At 36.2% G+C, this 20,122-nt stretch overlaps 1 protein-coding gene across 1 annotated transcript in view; it reads left to right on the forward strand.

The window, feature by feature from the left end:
* Positions 1-20,122, forward strand: part of FRMPD2 (FERM and PDZ domain containing 2) — a 298,804-nt gene that overhangs the window by 132,068 nt on the left and 146,614 nt on the right. Inside the window, 3 exon segments of the mRNA XM_074296140.1 lie at positions 9,158-9,425; positions 11,868-12,036; positions 17,172-17,382. Of these exon segments, the coding sequence (XP_074152241.1) occupies positions 9,158-9,425; positions 11,868-12,036; positions 17,172-17,382 (648 nt within the window).

Raw genomic sequence — 20,122 nt, forward strand, 5'->3', positions numbered from 1 at the left:
CTTTGGGCCGAGTTCCAAATTGCTTTCCAGGATGATTGGATCAAATCATAGCTCCATGAACACTGCATTAATGTCCTAGTTTTCTCAGAAATCTCCATAATTTTTCTTTTTTTCTCACATAAGCAACCTGTTGGGAATGAGGTAATATCTCGGAATTGTTTTTATTTGCATTTTTCTAATCAAAAGTGATTTAAATTAATCAAAAGTGATATACCTGTACATAGTTTTGATTTCTTCCTCTGAAAACTTCCTAATCATTTGCTTTGACCATTTATCAATTGAGAAATGGATAATGTTCTTAAAATTTTGACTATGTTTCTCTATATATTTGAGAAATGAGGCCTTTATCAGAAACACTTGATATAAAAATTTGTTCTCACCTTTTTGCTTTCTTTCTAATCTTGGTTTCATTGGTTTTTTTTTTATTTTAATTTTTAAATTTAAGATAATTAAAATTTTCTATTTTACATTTTGTGTTGTTCTCTATCTCTTGTTTGGTCATGAATCTGTAATTTGCTTAACTTCTTCTTTAAGAATTTGGATGCTATACCACTTGATGCATATATATTTAGCACTGATATTTCTTCATTGTCTATGGTATCTTTTAGCAAGAAGTATTTTCTTCCCTTATCTCTTTTAATTAGATCCATTTTTGCTTTTGTTTTGTCTGAGATCAAGATTGTGCTACCCCTGAAATTTTTTTTAACTTCAGCTGAAGCATAATAGATTCTGCTGCAGCCCCTTACATGTACTGTGTGTATTTCTCTGCTTCAAATATATTTCTGGTAAATGGCATGTTATAGAATTCTGGTTTTTGATCCATTCTGCTACGTATTTCTTTTTTTTTATGGGAGATTTTATCCCATTAACATTCATAGTTAAGATATTAACTATATCTTTTCCTCAATCCTATTATTTCCTTCTTGTAGTTTCTCCCAGAAACTACCATTACCCATCACACCTAATTCCCAGACCTTCAGATGAGCTCTGACCATTGTCTTGCACAGTGGTTCTTTACCAGTCTTACCTCAATCAGGTCTTCAGAGACCTTTGGCCACTACCTCACTGAGCAACGGTTCTAATGTTTAACAGAGTACCTGAGGACAGCTGCATGCAAGCTCAAGGTCTTTATTCCACATGTTCACATCCTACCCTAGCTGACCTCCTGCTCAATCCTTGTGAACTCCCTGGTAAGACTCCCAGTAAACTCCCCTACTTCCTAGTCCCCACAACTTAAATAGGGTCTATGAGGTCACATGTACAGCAAATTAGAGAAGGAGACTCTTCCCTTTGATGATGTGATCTCAACGCTATCAGAGCTTCCACTCATGAGGTGGTCCATGCTGGTCACAGAAAACCACATCGGGGATCTCTGGCTTGAAGGCCTTTGTACTTCCTGATTGCCCTGTGCAAGCTTTACACCTTCTGTTTGTTCTCTCTCCTTTCACCTTTTCCCTTCCTGACAGTGTTTTGCTTCCTCTACAACCTCCCTGGTTTGCCCTTTTTTTGGTCAGGTCTCCTATTCATTTACTTAATCTCTTCCCCTTCTGCTTCCTTTTCTGGTAAGATAAATTTCTATATTCAACTGATTGTATATCATTCCCTATTTTTACCAGTATTGATGATAGTAAGGTTCAAGGTTCAACTGAAACCCATTGTCCACTCTTCCATCTTCCTCTCCAGTGTAATAGGGTTTTTGTGCCTCTTCATGAGGACTGTTTTACTTCTCTCTTTCTTTTACACCTAGTATACTTCTATTTTTCATTTCTTTTTAAAATATTCCCTCAAATTCACCTTTTACCTATACATTTCTATGTATTCTCCTTCCAACTGTATTTTTAGTGGTGATATATAAACAGATCAGTTCTCTCAACTCTCTGTGTTTTCTTTTCTCTTTTTGCATTTTTAGGCTTTTCTTGGATCTTGATATTGTAAATCAAATTTTTTTTGTTTAATTTTGTTCCTGTCTTTATGGCAGTTTGAAATCCTTCTATTTCATTGAATGAGCATTTACCCCCATTGGAGTATTAAACTTAATTTCATTGGGTAGGCAATTTTTGGTTCTAGTCTTAGCTCCTTTACTTTTCAGAGTAATATTTATATGGCCTCCAATCTTTTAATGTTATGCAGCTACTAAGTCCTGTGTAATCCTGATTGTAGCTCCTCCATATTTGAATTATTTCTTTCTGAAAATGTGCAGTATTTTTTCCTTGATCTGTAATTTGTCTATAATGTTCTCTGGAATTTCTATTTTGGGATCGCTTTCCTGAGGTGATCAGTAGATTCTTTCAGTGCCTATTTTTCTCTCTGGTTTCAGAATATCAAGGCAGTTTTCCTTGATAATTTCTTGAAAGATGCTGTGCAGGTCTTTCTTTTGATTATGACTTTCAGGTAGTCCAGTAATTCTGACATTGTGTCTCCTGGACATATTTTCTTGGTCAGTTGTTTTTCCAAAGCATTTTACACTTTCTTCTATTTTCTTCCATTCTTTTGAATTTTTTTGATTGATGCTTCATATCTCATAAAGTCATTAGCTTCCTTTTGCCCAATTCTAACTTTAAAGTAGTTTTTTTTTTTAACTTCCTTTTTTATTTGGCAATTTGTACTTTTTAAGCAGTTGTTTATTTTTCCAATCTGTCCTATAATTCTATTGCTTCAGTCTTTTTTCTAATTTTTCTTCTACCTCTCTTATATGATTTTAAATTCCTTTTTAAGTCATTCCATGTGTCCTTTCTGGGGTTAAGACCACTTCCCATTTTTTTTAGAGGGGGTTGATATGCCCCTAGGTATTTTGACATTGTTGTCTTTTGAGTTTTTCTTGATTTTCCCTGTCACCATAGTAGCTTTTTATGGTCAGATTTATTTTTGTTGTTGTCTTATGCTCACCTTTTTTTCTTGACCTTTTTCTTTTCTTTTAAATTTGAGATTTTCTCCCAAGATAGAAGGGCCACTGTCTCAGGCTTCTTGTGCCAGGGACTTCAAGCCCTAAATATTTACTTGGTGCTGCACTGATGCTGCCCTGAGGCCTAAAGGGCCTGGTACTATGGTGAGGTGGGGGATAGTTGGTGCTGCCGGAGGCCATAGCTTACTTGACACTGATCTGGAGCCTAGTGGCAGTGCTTATCTTGTGCTGGGGCCAGTGGGACATTTCTCCATTTCCTCAGGGTTATACTAAGGCATGTAGAGGTCTGGTCTCTGGACATAAATTTTGATGATGGAATGAAAAATGAACTATAATTAAAGAGAGATTTGTAGCAAACAAATCCAGGCTTGAGGAAATAAAGATCTATACCAGATTTGTAATATAGATATAGAGGATAGAATGAACAATACTCAAGAAATGTTGCAATGGCAAAAATCAAAAGGCTTTGGCAACAGATTAGATATGGGGGTGAGAGATTGTGAGGAGTCAACCTGTTTGCCTAGGGCTGTGTTGAAGTACTTGAAGATCTGGCTGCTAGAGTCTTCCAGTCCCCTGGCACATGGGGGTCCTGGTGTTGGAGTTTGCTTGCTGTACCTCTTTGGGCTCAGGATCTCCTTCTCATTTGCTGAGGTGGGACTTGCTGTTGGTTTGCTGCACTGTGCTCTCTTTTTGCCAAAGTGAGACAGATCTTTCTTGCCTATCTTCCTTGGGCTAACAGATTGTTTCGGCCTGTCTTTTTGCTGATTCTGCTCTCCAGGATTTGTCTGGGGGTACTGTTTTGTGATTATTTGGAGCTGAATATGGGAGAGTTACAGCAATTTACTGCTTATTCTGCCATCTTGGCTCCTACATGTCTCTGTCTCTTCCTTCCCGTCTTCTACAGTTTATCATGTAATCTTGTAGTTTCTGTGTATAATGTTCTTTTGGTTCTGCTCATTTCACTCAGCATCAGTTTATGTAAGTTTTTCCAGGCTTTTCTGAAATCATCCTGCTCATCATTTCTTATAGAACAATAATACTCCATAAAATTAATATGCTATAACTTATTCAGTCATTCCCCAATTTATGGGCTTCCACTCAATTTCTAGTTCCTTGCCACTACAAAAAGAGCTGCTACAAATATTTTTGCACTTGTGGGTCCTTTTTCCTCCTTTATGATCTCTTTGGGATAAGACTGTTGGGTCAAAGGGTATGCATAGTTTTATGACCCTTTGGGCATGGTTCCAAATTGTACTCCAAAATGGTTGGATCTCAATGATCATTTCTATGGTGATAAATCTCAAATCTATTTATTTAGGCCTAATTTTTCTCTAAATCTTGCATCCCCAACTGCCTATTAGACATCTTTATTTGTGTGTCCAGAAACTCAACATGTCAAAAATGGAACTCATAATCTCCTCTTACCTCTTTTTTTTTTTTTTTTTTTCTTTTTCTGAGGCTGGGGTTAAGTGACTTACCCAGGGTCACACAGCTAGGAAGTGTTAAGTGTCTGAGACCAGATTTGAACTCCGGTCCTCCTGAATTCAGGGCTGGTGCTCTATCCACTGCGCCACCGAGCTGCCCCCTTCTTACCTCTCTTAATCACCCTGATTTGAAACCTGAGTATCATCCTTGACTCCTCATAATCTTTCACCCCCATATCTAATCTGTTGCCAAAGCCTTTTGATTTTTGCCATTGCAACATTTCTTGAGTATTGTTCATTCTATCCTCTATATCTATATCACCAATCTGGTATAGATCTTTATCTCCTCAATCCTGGATTTGTTTGCTACGAATCTCTCCTTAATTATAATTCCATCATCAAAGTTAATGTCCTAAAGCATCTTCCATTCCATCACTAAAATTATTGTCCTAAAGCATTGGTCCAATCATGTCACCCTCCTAGTCAATAAACTTCAGTGACTCCCTATCACCAATATATCTAATCCTATCTAATATAAAATCTTATTTTGTCATTCAACACCCTTTATAACCTTTCCTCACCTCAACTTTCCAGTCTTCGTGTATCAGATACTCTTCCCCTTCATACTTGTTGATCTAGCAACACTATCTTCCTTGTGGTTTCCGAAAACAAGATATTCAATCTTCTTACTCTGGGTTTTATTTTTTTCTTCTGGCTCTCCCAATGCTTGAAATACTCTTTTTCACTCTTTTTTTCTTATCTCCATCTCCTGACTTACTTCAAGTTCCTGTTAAAATCCCATTTTCTATAGAAAGCTTTCAAATTTCTCTGAATTCTAGAATTTTTCTTTTTACAGAGCATATTTGTACATTATTGTTTGTTTGTATGTTGTCTCCCTCATTAAATTGTAAATTTCTTGAGTTAGATTATCTTACTTACTGGTCCTGATTAATTTGAATAATAAATCCTCTAAAGTGGTCATGTGTTCTCCTGTTTCACACCATTCAAAGTTATAAAATATAACAATTGGTTCAAGCCCAATAGAAAGATGCAATGAAAATTTGAATAATGTGACCACTTTAGGGGATTTCATTATTCACACTAATTTGGAACTAGTTGTACTGTTCTTAGCAATATATTATGTGAACAGAATAAGTAGCCAGTATAACTTATCCTTTTTACATGTGGTGCTGAAACTCACTGTTTCTTGGTACCACTAAGACAAATGTCATTGTGTCTAAAGACCTAGGGTCAGCTCAGCCATTGATTAGCTGCCCAGTGTTCTATAAATCACTTAACCTCATTGGGCCTCAGTTTCCTTATCTATGAAGTGGGAATATTCTTCCTTGTTCTATCTATGTCACAGACAAAGGACCATAAGAAACAATGCATGGGTTGCCTTTTGTAACACCTACGCCTATGGATATACACATACTTTGAATAGCTCCTGTAGCATCCCTATTTTCTGCGGAGTAGAAGACATAATCCACAGAACCAAGGGAACATGCTAATAAGAAGAAATGTGCATAAGAATTAATGAACAAGTGAATCCTGATAGAGCTATAGGAAGTGCTTGAAACACTGCTGTGCCATTTTTATGGGGGTGAATTTCCTTTATTTAAATATAAATGGCTGCAAAGCAAGTTTAATTGTATTGATGTTCAATTTCATTAATAGCAAATCATAAAAATTAATAAAAAGACAAAGGCTTGCTCATGATATCAGATTGAACAGGGAAGGTCTGGAAAGATAGTGCAGTCTTACTTCTATGGGGAATACTAGACCTGGGGAGAAGTTTATGTCAAGTCCCAAAGCCAATTGGTTTGGGATTGTCTCTTCATTGGTGGAGATGAATGCCTTGGTCTTTACTAAACCTCTCATCAACTTTGCTCTGCCCTTTTAAGCAAGGATCAAACATTCATCACCCCCAATAAGAGAGTCCCATATTGATGGGCTTTGAGATTGAGATTGCAAAAGAATGAATCCAATTAATTTTAAATCAATTGGATTCAAAATTTATTAGAGATCTACTTCATGTAAGGCGCTGCTCTAGGTGCTGAAGATGTAAAGATTCCTGACCTTCTAAAGCTTAGTTCATGAAAGATTTAAAGATTTTGTGAAGGAGTGTGGCAAACAGAAAGAATATGCAGATGTACTTTGAATACAACAGCTGAGGGTTAAGGGGAAAGAAAATTATAGAAGTTATTCAGATAATGTTATTCAGTCATTCAGTTCTATCCAATTCTTCATGACCCCATTTGAGTTTTTCTTTGACAAAGATAATGGAATGGTTTGTCATTTCCTTCTGCAGCTTGTTTTACAGATGAGGAAACTGAGACAAACAAGGTTCAGTGACTTGCCCAGGTTCGCACAGCTAACCAGGCCCAGTACTCTCTGTTCAATCAGTTACTAGTTGCCTACAAATTCACTGATTTCCAGAAAATTTCTAAAAAGTGCTGGAATAAATGATTGCTTTATTATTTCTGATTTTTGATGTTTTCTTTTTGCCATCTCTAACCATGCTCTCCTGTATTGTCGGTAAACACCACATTTTTAAACAAAAGGAATCCCAGGAAACCTCTCCCTTTGGGCCCTTCTGCTGCTTTTCTATGTCTTTCAGCTCTTACCAGATAATGAGTCTTCACAGAAAAATCTCCCTGTTGCATTTCTTAGAAGGAGCTATTGTTTTTCAAATGCTGGTCTTTATTTTACAGGGTTGAACTTACTCACAGTCTTCTCCATAAGGTATCTTGGAAAGTTTTGAAAAAAAAATATTGTATAAAGGAGTTTGAGATCTTTTACTTTCCTATATTGGTTTTACAATCCTATATTGGATTCTTTAACATTCTATTCCTTTCCATGAACACAGTGCGGTGTGGATAGAGTGTTAGATGTGGAAGCAGGAGGACCTGGGTTCAGACCTTGCATTTGACAATTGCTAGCTAGATAACAAGAAGGAAGTCACTTAACTGTTCTGTCCCTCTGTTTCTTCATCTGTAAAAAGTGGATAATAAAATCTATAGCATAGATTCATATATAGCTTATGAAGTTCAAATGATACAACATGTGTATATTGCAAACTTTTAAATGCTATATAAATGACAATTAAAACTCCTAAATCAATTAACTAAGACATACTCAATACATTATTATCATGGGAAAATATAACTCCTAGCAAAGGTAAAATAATATGCCTCCATATCAGGAGAGAAAAAAAAATATATATATATATATATATATATATATATATATATATATATATGGATATAAACAAGAAAAGGTAAAGAGCTGGGTCTGTAATTTCATTGGTGTATGGCCCAGCTTCTTAAGCTGTAGTTTGTTGAATGTAGGAGTTACAAAATGATAATTTATTATCAGTAAATGTTTGCTTTGTATACCTATTTTTATGTATCTATTTACTTGGGTTCATATAAAAATTTCTTGAGTGAAAAGGGGTGAATGAAAAAAAGTTTAAGAAAGCCTGGACTAGGAAACTCCTGGGTGAGGAAATGCTGTCCACTAAAGTACGTTGGCAATACACTTCAGTTATAGAAGCAGAGCCACTAATCTGTATATAAGGGCCCTGTGGGCTGCATATTGATTCAGAAAGTTATATATTAACATTATGTGTGTTCTATCATTAAGGTCAGCTGGATGGCACAGTGCACACAGGCTGGGTCTAGAATCAGGAGGACCTGTGTTAAAATCTGACATCAAACACTTACTAGATGTATAAACCTGGGCAAGTCACTTTTCCCACGATAATAATTTAATGAATATGTCATAGTTACTTGATTTAGGAGTTTAACTGGCATTTATATAGCATTTAAAAGTTTGTAATACACACATGTTGTATCATTTGAACTTCATAAGCTATATGAATCTATGCTATAGATTTTATTATCCACTTTTTATAAATGAAGAAACAGAGGGAGAGAACAGTTAAGTGACTTCTTGTTATCTAGCTAATAATTGTCAAATGCAAGGTCCTCCTCCTTCTACATCTAACACTCTACCCACACTGCCCCACTTCATGGAAAGGAACAGAATGCTAAGGGATCCAAGAGTATTGCTACCAATATAGGAAAGTTTCTCATCTATAAAATGAACTGGAGAAGGAAATGGCAAATCATTTCAGTATCTCTGACAGGATTGAAATAACTGAATAACAACAATTAAAAACAAGTTTTATTGTATTTTAATTTATTTTGTTAAATATTTCTTAATATATTTTAATGTGATTCAGGTCCACTGGACAATGTGGTGGGCCTATCTGAGACCAGTCAGGATTTGAAACCAGGCCTTCCTGGATTCAAGACAAGATATCTTTCATTAGGTAAATTAATTTTTTTTTGGGAAGGAGAAGGCAGGATAGAATAAAGGCAGACTTAGTTACCACAGGAACCAAAAGAGAAGAAAGTAAAATTAATAATAATGATAATGATAAACACGTAGCTTTTATATAGCACCTACTCTATTCCAGGCTCTGTGCTAGTAGGCTTTTTATTATCTCATTTAGGATTAGGGTTAATCATAATCCTAATGCCTCCTGACTCTTTATAACAGGTACTATAGCAGGAGGTAGGTACTAATATAATCTCAGTTTTATATTTGAAAAAACTGAGGCAAAACAGAAATTAAGTAATTTGCCCTAAATAGCTTGCAAATGTCTGAGGTTGGATTTGAACTTGGGGGTTATCCTGACTCCAGGCTCACCTAGCTGGATGCTGGAAGAATATTTATCACAACTATAGTTTTTCTTCATGAATGCAGAGTAAGAAGTTGATGATAAAATGTTGGAGAGTATATAAATTTCTTTTTTTTTTTAAAGCCCTGAAAGGAGTGACTATGATGAATTTCACAAGTACGATCTACCCGAGTTTCCTTCTCCTACCCCTGTGGATGAAGAATATCTTACTATAAGTACTACCTCTGCAACTCCTCTCCGTCATGAATCACCTTCAAGGACCATTGTTCATCCACCATTTTGCACATCTAGAGCTCAATCAATATTTTTGCCTATTGAGGAATCTGGCAATAGTGAGAATGAATGGGAAGACCTGGAAGAAGTGGTTGAGGCTGAGAATGACTTATCTAAGGTGGGTAGCAATTTCTCATGGTGGGATAATTTTTCAGAACTCATATCCCACACAGAGGTTCTTCAAATCTCTGTTACTTTTTACTAACAGTTGATACTGCCTCTCTTGGGTCATCCATATGACACTCTCCTTAGCTTGATTATATTCACTCTTAAGGCTAGTTTGATTTTCCATAGAAATTAGACCTGCTTGAGGTCATTTGCCTTCTTCTATAACCCTTCTCCTTTCATGTACTGATCTCTGCCTTGCCTTTTCCTATTCGTGTTAATAATTGACTGAATAGAACATCTTGGGGAAATGATATGCTACCAAGGGAAGACAACTTAGGGCTTTTCTGCTGAACTCCTCTGTGGAGTAAATTTAAATCAGACGAGAAACTAAGTTTAGGAATAGAATATAGTTTCATCAAGCTAAGGACGACATTCATCATATTTATAGTGTGAGGCTCTGCTAAGAAAATTTAAGGATGAGAATCTGGGAGTAGGGGGTGAGGGAGAGCTGCATATTTACAGGTTAGACCAAGAATACAGAAAATTAGAGTCCTGGGTTCAACAAGAGGCATGTGTCACTTGTTAAGAGCTTCCAAACTGCTATATTAAGTAAGAAAAAAATTGCTGAATTATTAAGAAACTTAAAATATATGTGGGCTTTAGAAGACTATGTACTAAAATGCTGAACACTTCAAACTGACTAAAACGGACTAGTTTTCATTCTGATGTCGTTCAAACTCCACTACCCTTTATTTGCACTAAATATTTCTAGTCCTCAACTGGGAAGCTCTGCTCGCTACAAATAATTAAGCTAGTCTCCAAGGATTATGGCAGGCAGACACATATGGAGGGTAAAGATTTGTAATTCAAGTCACTCTCTGCATAAAAGACCTAGTTCTTATCTGAAATATGAAGCAACAAGTTAATGGAGTACATGAAACAGAGGCTTTGAATGTGCTAGGCTGCCATTGATTGGAAAGTCAGGTCTCTTTGACATAGTCTGAAATGATTAATTATGGATTCAAAACGTCATGAAGCAAACTGGAGATCTACTTATGGAGAGAAGTCATTCTTAATGAAGTGACTGTTAGAAGCCCAAAGGAGAAAACAGACCCAATGTGATAATGGGATACTAGAGGCCCGGGGGAATAATAATATGAATAAAATGAATGTGTGATTGGAATTGAAACCTCAAGTAAACACACATACATAGATAGGAAAGGCAACATGCTGTACTCAATAGAATACAGCTCTTAGAGTCAGGAAGACCTAGATTAAAGCATTGCCTTTAATAGATTAAACTGTGTGACCTTGGGCAAACAAATTAACTTTTTAATGTCCTTTTTAACTCTTAAGATTTCAAGTTATAGATCAGCTTTCCCTTTGCGTTGGGTAGAGGGCATTTCCATCTCACCAATCCCCTACACCAAAGAAGTCATTGATCCCAGACCAGTTAGTATATATAACAAGTGCATTCACATGTCTGTGTTTGTCTCACAATATTAGAGCTGACATGCTTTCTAATGGAATAATCTTTTTCAAGGAGATTATTACAGTGAAATTTTATCAATGAATGCAATCATATTCCTTTCCCTCTTTCTATGTCCTTAAGACATAAAGGGACTGGCCTGTTCTTAAGAGTATATAAAAATATCTTAGGTATATTTACATGTCTCTTGTATGTGCATGTGTGTATGTGTGTGGGATCGCCTTCTGTCAGTAGGGAAATGATAAGTTCTATATGGTGGAATGATCTGTATATGCATTATATTAACTCGGGGAATAGCTTAAGTATAGAGAGGGGAAGTCTGGACTATATCAATTCCAGCCCTTACAATACATGTCGTTCTTTGCAGTAACCTATTTTCTATATATTATTCATCTGGCTAAATTCATTTGTCAGGTTCTTGGGACGTAACATAATTTAAGAGAAAAAGAGGCACACACATGTACTGCAAAGATTTCTTCTTGTTTTCCACCCATGTGAGGACAACTAAAGGAGGAAATAGCTTCATGGGGGGGGGGGAGAGATGGCATTTAGGACCACAGTTGCCTGAAGGCTGATATATGTTGAATGGAAGTTTGGGAGAATGTTCTAGTATAGAATATAGAAGGGGAGAAAGCAGTTGTGGAAAGAATATATTCTCAGTTTATTCATGGGAGATTAGAGGGAGGGATTCAAAGCAGGGCAAGTATGAGCATAGAGCTTGAACAAGATCAGGGAGTGAGTATTGCAAGATTTTGACGTGAGAGGAGATGTAGCAAGTTGTCCTTTGGGATTTATCTGAGGAAGTGAGTTAGAACCATTGGGTCCTCATAGGTGAGGATGAGAGTGGTCAAGAACTAGGTCTGTTTCAAAGGCCAAGGCCCATTACTGAGTTTTATGGAACCTGAAAACAGGATATTTTCAGTGCATGAAATTTTATTCTTTCAAAAATGCTTGTTGTTTTAGGGGAATGAAGAAAATGGGATCCCCTGTGCTAACACTGAAGTACCCCTCCTGCCTCATGCTTCTTCTGACCTGAACATGGCGACTGACCCCGTGGAAGACCTCTCAGCTTTTCTCAGACCAGAGGATGTGCCTGAAATAGCCCTTGTGAAAGATAGCGATGGGCAGCTTGGTAGGTGAACTTGGATGGAGAACATAGGACAGTTTGCAAAGAACTTTCTTCATCTGCATTGTGCCTTTTCTAGATGTAAGAGAGGAAACTGGGATAGCAGAAAACATTCTAGACTGTGAGTTAGGTAAAACAGGTGTGAATCCTGACTCTGATACTTAATAATTCTGTGATCCTGGGCAAGTCAGTTATTCTCTCTGAGTTTCATTTTCATTACCTTTAAAGTGGGGATAATAAATTAATAGTGACTGACTGAGTTGTGGTGAGATTCAAATGAGTCAATTTGTTAAAGTGCTTTGTAAACCTTAGCACATTCAATGAATATTACTTCCTCCTCTTCCTCCTTCTCCTCTTCTTCCTCCTCTTCTTCCTCCTCCTTTCTTCTTCTTCTTCTTCTTCTTCTTCTTCTTCTTCTTCTTCTTCTTCTTCTTCTTCTTCTTCTTCTTCTTCTTCTTCTTCTTCTTCTTCTTCTTCTTCTTCTTCTTCTTCTTCTTCTTCTTCTTCTTCTTCTTCTTCCTCCTCCTCCTTTCTTCTTTTTTCTTCTTCTTTTTTCTTCTTCTTTTCTTCTTCTTCTTTTCTTCTTCTTCTTTTCTTCTTCTTCTTCTCCTCCTTTTTTATCCTCTTCCTCCTTTTCCTCTTCTTTCTTCTCCTTATATTCCTCCTCCTCCTTCTCCTCCTTCTTTCTTCTTCTCTTTCTAAGTGGACAATTTTGACAAGTGCAGCTCATTGAATTCATTTGGCTGTTCAACTTTAAAAGCCAATAATGACATGAGATAATTTATTATTCCTTAGGACAAATATATGAAGGTGAATTCAGTGATGGTACTGCTCAGCTGAATTTCTCTTTGGTGAAGAAATAGGATAGAAACAATTCACTTAGAGGACTTGGTTTCATATCTTGGCTGCAGCAGTTATTTTTCATATAACCTCAGGCAATTCACTAAATTTCTCTGGGCCTCAGTTTTCTCATCTGTAAAATTAATACTAGATGACTTCTGAGGTCCTTTCCAAATATAAACTCATTATTCCATAGCCTCATGATCCTAAGATAATAGGAAAAGAATTAGTTCTTGGCATCTGTTTGGCGACAACTCCAGAAATGATATAACTAAGTGGTACAGTCAGGAAGATAGGAACTCAAATTCTTCCTCAGATCTCATTCACCTGGCTAAGTGGTACAGTGCATTGGGTACTAAGCCTGGAGTAAATAAGTTCTGAATCTAGTCTCAGACACTTACTAGCTGTGAGAGCTTGGGCAAGTTATTCAATATCTGGTTTCTCAGTAAGAGGAGAATGATTACAATATCTGCCTCTCAGGATTGCTAAAATGATATATTTAAAGCTCTTTACCACAGTTCCTGGTACATGCCTATGGGACACAGGTGCTATATAAATCCTTATTTTCCACCTGTTCTTCCTGAACAACACAAAGATCACACATATAGGTGGTAAAAAGCAGGATGAAAAATTAAAAAAAAACTCAATAAATATTGCTAAATAATTTATTTTCTGATTTTCTGAATCATTTATTTTAGATATGGGAAAAAATTCTATAGGTTATTTGATGTCCTGCCTCTCCATATTAATATTGTGTTAATAGCAATAATTATGATTATAGCAACTCACATATAATTAATATCACTTCAGGATTTTCATAGGTCTTTCATTATAACTCCAGGTTAATAGATTTGCCTATTATTAAGAGGTAAATAGAGGGGTAGCTAGGTGGTACAGGGAATAGAGTATTAGCCCTACAGTCAATAATACCTGAGTTCAAATTTGGCCTCAGACATTTACTAGCTGTGTGACACTGGGCAAGTCACTTAAGCCTGATTTGCTCAAAGAAAAAAATAGGTGAACAGAGCAAGTAATGGCATTTTTGTGATATAGATGGGTAAACTGAGATTTGGAGAGAGCACTTAAGTGACTTGCACAATTAGCAAGTGATAAATCCAGGACTTAAAGTTGAAATGTTTTAATAAAGGTCCAAGGATATTTATTTACTCATTGCCAGTCTCCCATGCCTAAAAAAAGGCACCCTCTCCCTTTTTTAGAAAACAAACTATAGGAAAAAATGTCGTATATATTTTGAGACTTGGGTGCTTTGTAAATTAGTTTTGCTAAATTGATTTTTTTTGTCATAAGAGATGATTCAGTAGAGAGAAGCATCTTGGGAAATGATTATGATGTAAGCAGAACATGATAAAAACATGATAAAAGACATCCATTTTTTTAAATAAGGAGGAGTAATCAGTATAAAATTGTGGGTTCTGGTTTCAGATATTCTCAGGACTAGGATTTGCTTCTTTGGTACACCATTTCCAGGGCTTGAAGGTTAGGGCAGTTAATGAATAAGGCAATGAAGCCCATCTATCACTGTTATCATAACTTTGGAGCTGCCAAGAGGCTGAGAATTTGAGCTGTTTATTTTCATTCGGGAAGAGAAATGAGTGGATGTAAATTCAAGATGAATGCTTTCCCTTCCCATCCTCCCTTCTTTGTATGCCCAAGGATCTCTTGGGTGTGATTTTCCCATAATTCCTCTACTATAACTCAGACTGGGCAGATGAATTTATCTCTAGCCTGGCTCAGCACCAGTCCTTCAGTCTCCCTTCTGGATCAGGGCTTAAGAGTAAGCCCAGGCTTTCCCTCCAAGCTTTCTTTAGGCTGTGACATTCAGTACGCCAGGTTTCTTGCTAACATTTGTACTTGCCAGGAAAATGCCTCCTCCTTTTGTCCTCAGAACGGATCAACTTGGCACAGGCTTTTTCTCAGTCTCTTCAAAATTACAAGTGGCACTTCTTAACTCTTCCTTCTCTTTACCCGTTGTTGAACAAAAACATTTCCTTTTCCATGTTAAACAACTCATGGGCAGGGAATTTGTCATGTATTATCCTATTAATTCTTGTCTCTTAACACCATTAATATGCTGAAAGGCTGTCCCTTAATGCTTAGTAGAATACTTCCCACATGGCTCTCTTTAAACAAATAGTTGGCAATTTTCACTGAAGGAGATAATTCTAAACATATAATCAACTTAAGTCCTTGGACAAGTCACTCAACCCTATCTGGGCCTTAATTTCCTCCTTTGTAAAACTTAGGAGTTGGAAAAATGGCCCCAGAGAACATATGCTTCTCTTTTCTCAGGATTAAAGGGGAAAACTAGTAAGTAATACAAGTTGTTGGAAGCAATCACTATATTGGCTTTTATTGTAAGCAAGGTATTAAGTCAGTAATTGAAGGTTCAAAACTGCAGCCCGGTATGAAGGAAATATCTTTTGGAGATGAGTGTGATGTAAAATAAACAACATCAATAAAACTTAACCTAAGGTTCTGTCCAGTTCTGACCTGAACAATAATTGGTATTTTTGAAGCACTCGGAAATTTGCACAGTACTTGGAATTGTATTATCTCATTGAGTTTCACAATAACCCAGTAGTTTAAGTACTTCAGGCAGCTAGGTGGTATATAGACTTGTAAGTGATACAGGGGGCCAAACCCTGGGTCTGGAATCAGGAAGATTTGAGTTCAAACATGGCCTCAGATATTTACTAGCTGTATGAGCCTGGGCAAATCATTTAATTTCTTTTTGCCTCACTTTTTTCAGCTGCAAAATGGGATAACAGTAGCAACTACCTATTGTGAGGATGAAATGGGATATTTATAAAGTGTTTAGTACAGTGCCTGGCATATAGTAGGTATTTAATAAATGCTTATTTCCTTCGTATATGTATTATACTCTACCTCTGTGCCACTGCATGCTTCCCTTTCCCTGATTTCTCACTGTTGGTCTCTCCCCATCAGTTAAGATTCAGTCCAAATGTTATAAGTACTAGGAAGCTTTTCTGGATCCTTTCAATTAGAAATCAATTAATGAATAAACATTTATTAAGAGTCTACTATGTACTTAGCTGGTGCTGTTATCATTTGCAGACCATAAAATCACTTTATCATGTTCTATTCTGTATTATAGTGTATAAATTTTGTGTATTCCACCCCCACATAGATTATAAACTCCCGGAGGGTAAGATCTATATCTTGTCTTTGTGCCTCTCAGAACCAAGGACAGTGAACTGTATCTGTTTGTTGTATTGGATTGAACAAGGTAATCCTATGACATGAATCCCCTTCACACAATCAGAGAACATTAGAGCAGGGACAGACCCTTGTGGCTTTCTAGTCTGATCCTCTCGTTCTACATATAGAACCTGAGACTCAGATAGGTTAATATTTTGGAGAAGCATGGAAGTTTATATGCAAGTTTAAAGAAAAAAGAAAAGAAAAGTTAAATGTGAAGTGAATGGACAGGTTTCAAAATTGTTTGTGAGACAGTAGGGGGAGAATGAAGAAATGTGAAGGGAATTATGTCTTAAAAGAAGTTCTCTGTCATTTGTTTGAATATGAGCCCAGAAAACTGAATCCAGCTATGACATAGGAAAGCAACTCAATTTCTTATGTATAGGACATTCTCCCTAGTGGGGAAAGCAGTCTCCAAAACAACTCTCACAACCAGATCTGTTTATTCTCAACAACTTTTCATTTGCTGTTTGTACTCTTCTTCCTCCTTCTGTCCCTTAAGCCTCTTTTTGGCAGATTCTCTTGGCCATCTCTCAACAGCTTTTCATAAGACTTTTTGTGTGAATGAGGCCCTTCTTGGACATTACTATTTCCTTTGACTGTTTTGAGGATAAATGAAAAATCAAAGGCCCTATTTGTGTTTAGTATATTTGAGAGTTATTCTTCTCCCTATGATTTTATTTTGCTATGGCATTGGGTCACTGTATCCTTAAAGTTAATTGTGAAGAGGGATCTGGTATTCTTGGAACTGGGGATATCATGAGCAGTGAGTGGGTGACTATAGAGAGAAATATCTAGACACTAAGAAAGAAGTTTTGTTCCCCTGAGTGAAGGAAAGACTCTCTACCTGTATGCTCAACTCTTACCAAAGACGGCTGACAGTGCATTAAAGTGTCTCCTAGGTTGCTATTCTGTGCTGCTTTGTTCTTTATCTATATACTCCTATATGAAGAGTCCTTTTGCACTTTTAATCCTCTCCAGCATACCTATTTCTGTACCATTCAAGCATAGTGTGGCTCTGCAAATTTGAATCTGACTTCTTTCCTATTTCATTAATGCAGGGTTGAAGTTAACAGAAAAATCTGAAGGTGATATACATGGCATTTATGTCCTGGAAATTGTGCCAGATTCACCAGCTAGCAGAGAAGGGAGCCTTCAGCCAAAGGATCAAATTCTGTCTATCTGTGGAGTGTGGATGGAGGGCATCAGTGTGGATAAAGCTTTGCAAGTTTGTGAGGCAGCTGATCACATGGTCTACATCCGAGCAATGAGGTAAGCTCACTTCTCCCTGTTGTTTGAACAAAATATTCATTAAATATCTGGATTTTTCTGGAATTGGGCTTGATGCAATTTATTTTTATAAAGCATGAGAAGTCTCTCACAATGTGAGAGGGAGGGAGAAAATAGAAATATCTTCCAGATTGACTTTAAAGCCTCCCTCCTTCATAACTGACTCACATGTGGCAGTATTTGGTGTGAAGGATGCCATCTAAAAATAAATTGTGTTGTAAATCATAGGAATACAAAATGGCAGATACTGTAGAAAGAGAAATGTCATTAAAACGTTTCTTGCTATCTGGAGCATTCTATCTCAGCAGGGAAGTGACTTGGATTAGATATAAGTTCTCAAACTTGGATCTATCTATCTTGGAGGATAAATGGATTTTCCTCTGGTGGCCTATGTGATAACTTAGCATTTTTCAAGAGAAAGAGGAACAAACACTGTTGGAATGCTGGGTAATTTGATTAAGTAACCACATATCCTGAGAATTTTTTTAGTTTTTTTTGGTGGAGGTGGTTTAACTCAACCTTGAAAGACAATTAAGAGGGATGTCAAATTATCATTTCAATAAAACTATGTGGATGATAAGGTAAAGACAAGAGTTTTAGGGGACCGTTAATAAGTTTGTAAAGTATGGTTATCTAATTTATTCTTGTTATTCAGTTGTTCAGTAGCATCTGACTCTTCTTGATACCATAGACCATAGTATGCCAGACCTTTCTATCTTCTACTATTTCTGGAAGTCTGTCCAAATTCATATTCATTGTTCCCATGGCACTATCCATTTTATCCTCTGTCAATCTCTTTTCCTTTTGTTTTCACTATTTCCCAGAATCAGTTTTTTTTTTCCATTGAGTTACATCTTCAGTTAAGTGGTCAAGATATTTAAGCTTCATTTTCAATATTTGACTTTCTAGTGAATAGTCTGAATTAATTTCTTTAAGTATTGAGTAATTTGATCATCTTGCTGTCCAGAGGACTTTTAAAAATCGTCTTGAGCACCACAATTTGAAAGCATTAATTCTGTAATGCTCAGTTGCTTTTTATAGTCAAACTATCATAGTTATACTTTGGTACTGAAAAAAAAAACACTGTAGCTTTGACTCTACAGACTTGGTGAGCAAGGTGATATCTCTGCTGTTTATTATGCTGTCCAGATTTGCCATAGCTTTCCTTCCAAGAATCAAGTATCTTTTAATTTCATGACTTCAGACATTAGTTGCAGTGACCTTGGAGCCCAAGAATATAAAATTTGACGCTGTTTCCAACTCTTGTCCTTCTGTTTGCCAGGCAGTGATGGGACCAATTACCAACATCTTAATTTTTTTTTTATTAATGCTAAGCTTCAAGACAGTGTTTACACTGTTCTCTTTCACAGTCATCAAAAGACTTCTTAATTCCTCTTGCCATCAGAGTGGTATCATTTACATATCTGAGCTTGTTGATATGTCTTGATATTTCTTCTGACAACTTAATTCCACCTTTTTATTTATCCAATTTGGCATTTTATATGGTGTACTCTGCATAAAAGTTAAATAAATAAGGTGGTGGCAATATATGGCTCTGTTATGCTCCTTTCCCAATCTTAAACCATTCAATTGTTTGGTTCTAACTGTTGCTTCTTGGTTCACTTCTTGGTTCCTCAAGAGACAAGTAAGGTGATATGGTAATCTCCCATCTCTTTGAGGACTTGTCACATTTTGTTATGATCCATACAGCCAAAGCTTTTAATGTAGTCAATGAAGCAGAAATAGATTCTTTCTCCATGACACAGCAAATGTTGGCAACGTGGTCTCTACTTCCTTTGTTTTTTGAGAACCAACCTGTTCTCTTGGTAACTCATGGTTCACATGTCGAAATCTAGCTTGCAGAATCTTACACTTAAGCAAGCTGGCTTGTGACATGAAAGCAATCTGAAAATTCTGTAGTATTGCCCTCTTTTAAGATTGGAACATAAATTGATCTTTTCCAATTTATTAGCCACTGTTAAGTTTTCTAAATTTGCTGACATATTGAGTGTAACTTTAAAAAAATCATCCTTTAGGATTTTAAACATCTTATTTGGAACTCCATTATATTCACTAAATTTATTATTAAGCAATGCTTTTAAGACCTGCTTGATTTTATTCTCCCTGCTGTCTGTTCTAGATTAGTAACCACACCATTATTGATTATTGATTATTGATAATGTTAAACTTTCTCATATAATTCTTTTGTATATTCTTGCCACTTCTTAATCTTATCTATTTCTGTTTTTTCCATTTTGTCTTTTATCATGCCCATTTTTTGGTATAAAATTTTTTTTGATATGTCTAATTTTCTTAAAGAAATCTCTTGTTTTTCCCATTCTATTGTTTTTTTTTTCTATTTCTTTGCATTGCTAAAAACAAAACAAAAAAAAAACATAAACAAAAACAAAAACAAAAAAAACTTTCTTCATTGAAGAAACACTTTTTATATTTTCTTGAATTCTGCATTCATTTGGTTTATCTTACATTTTCTCCTTCTTTTTTTGCTTTCCTTTCCTCAGCTAATTGTAAAGTCTCTTCAGACAGCTGTTTTACTTTCTTGTTCTTGTTCTTTGGACATTTTTTTGTTGCTACAATATTGCTAACCTCTGTCTTTAGTTTTTCAGGCACACTGTTGACCAGATCTAATCCCTTAAATCTATTCATCACATTTAGATCATACCCTTATCATCTGATAGTTTCCCCTACTTTCTTCAATTTG

Source organism: Sminthopsis crassicaudata, chromosome 2 (assembly GCF_048593235.1).
Source record: "Sminthopsis crassicaudata isolate SCR6 chromosome 2, ASM4859323v1, whole genome shotgun sequence".
Taxonomy (NCBI): Eukaryota; Metazoa; Chordata; class Mammalia; order Dasyuromorphia; family Dasyuridae; genus Sminthopsis; species Sminthopsis crassicaudata.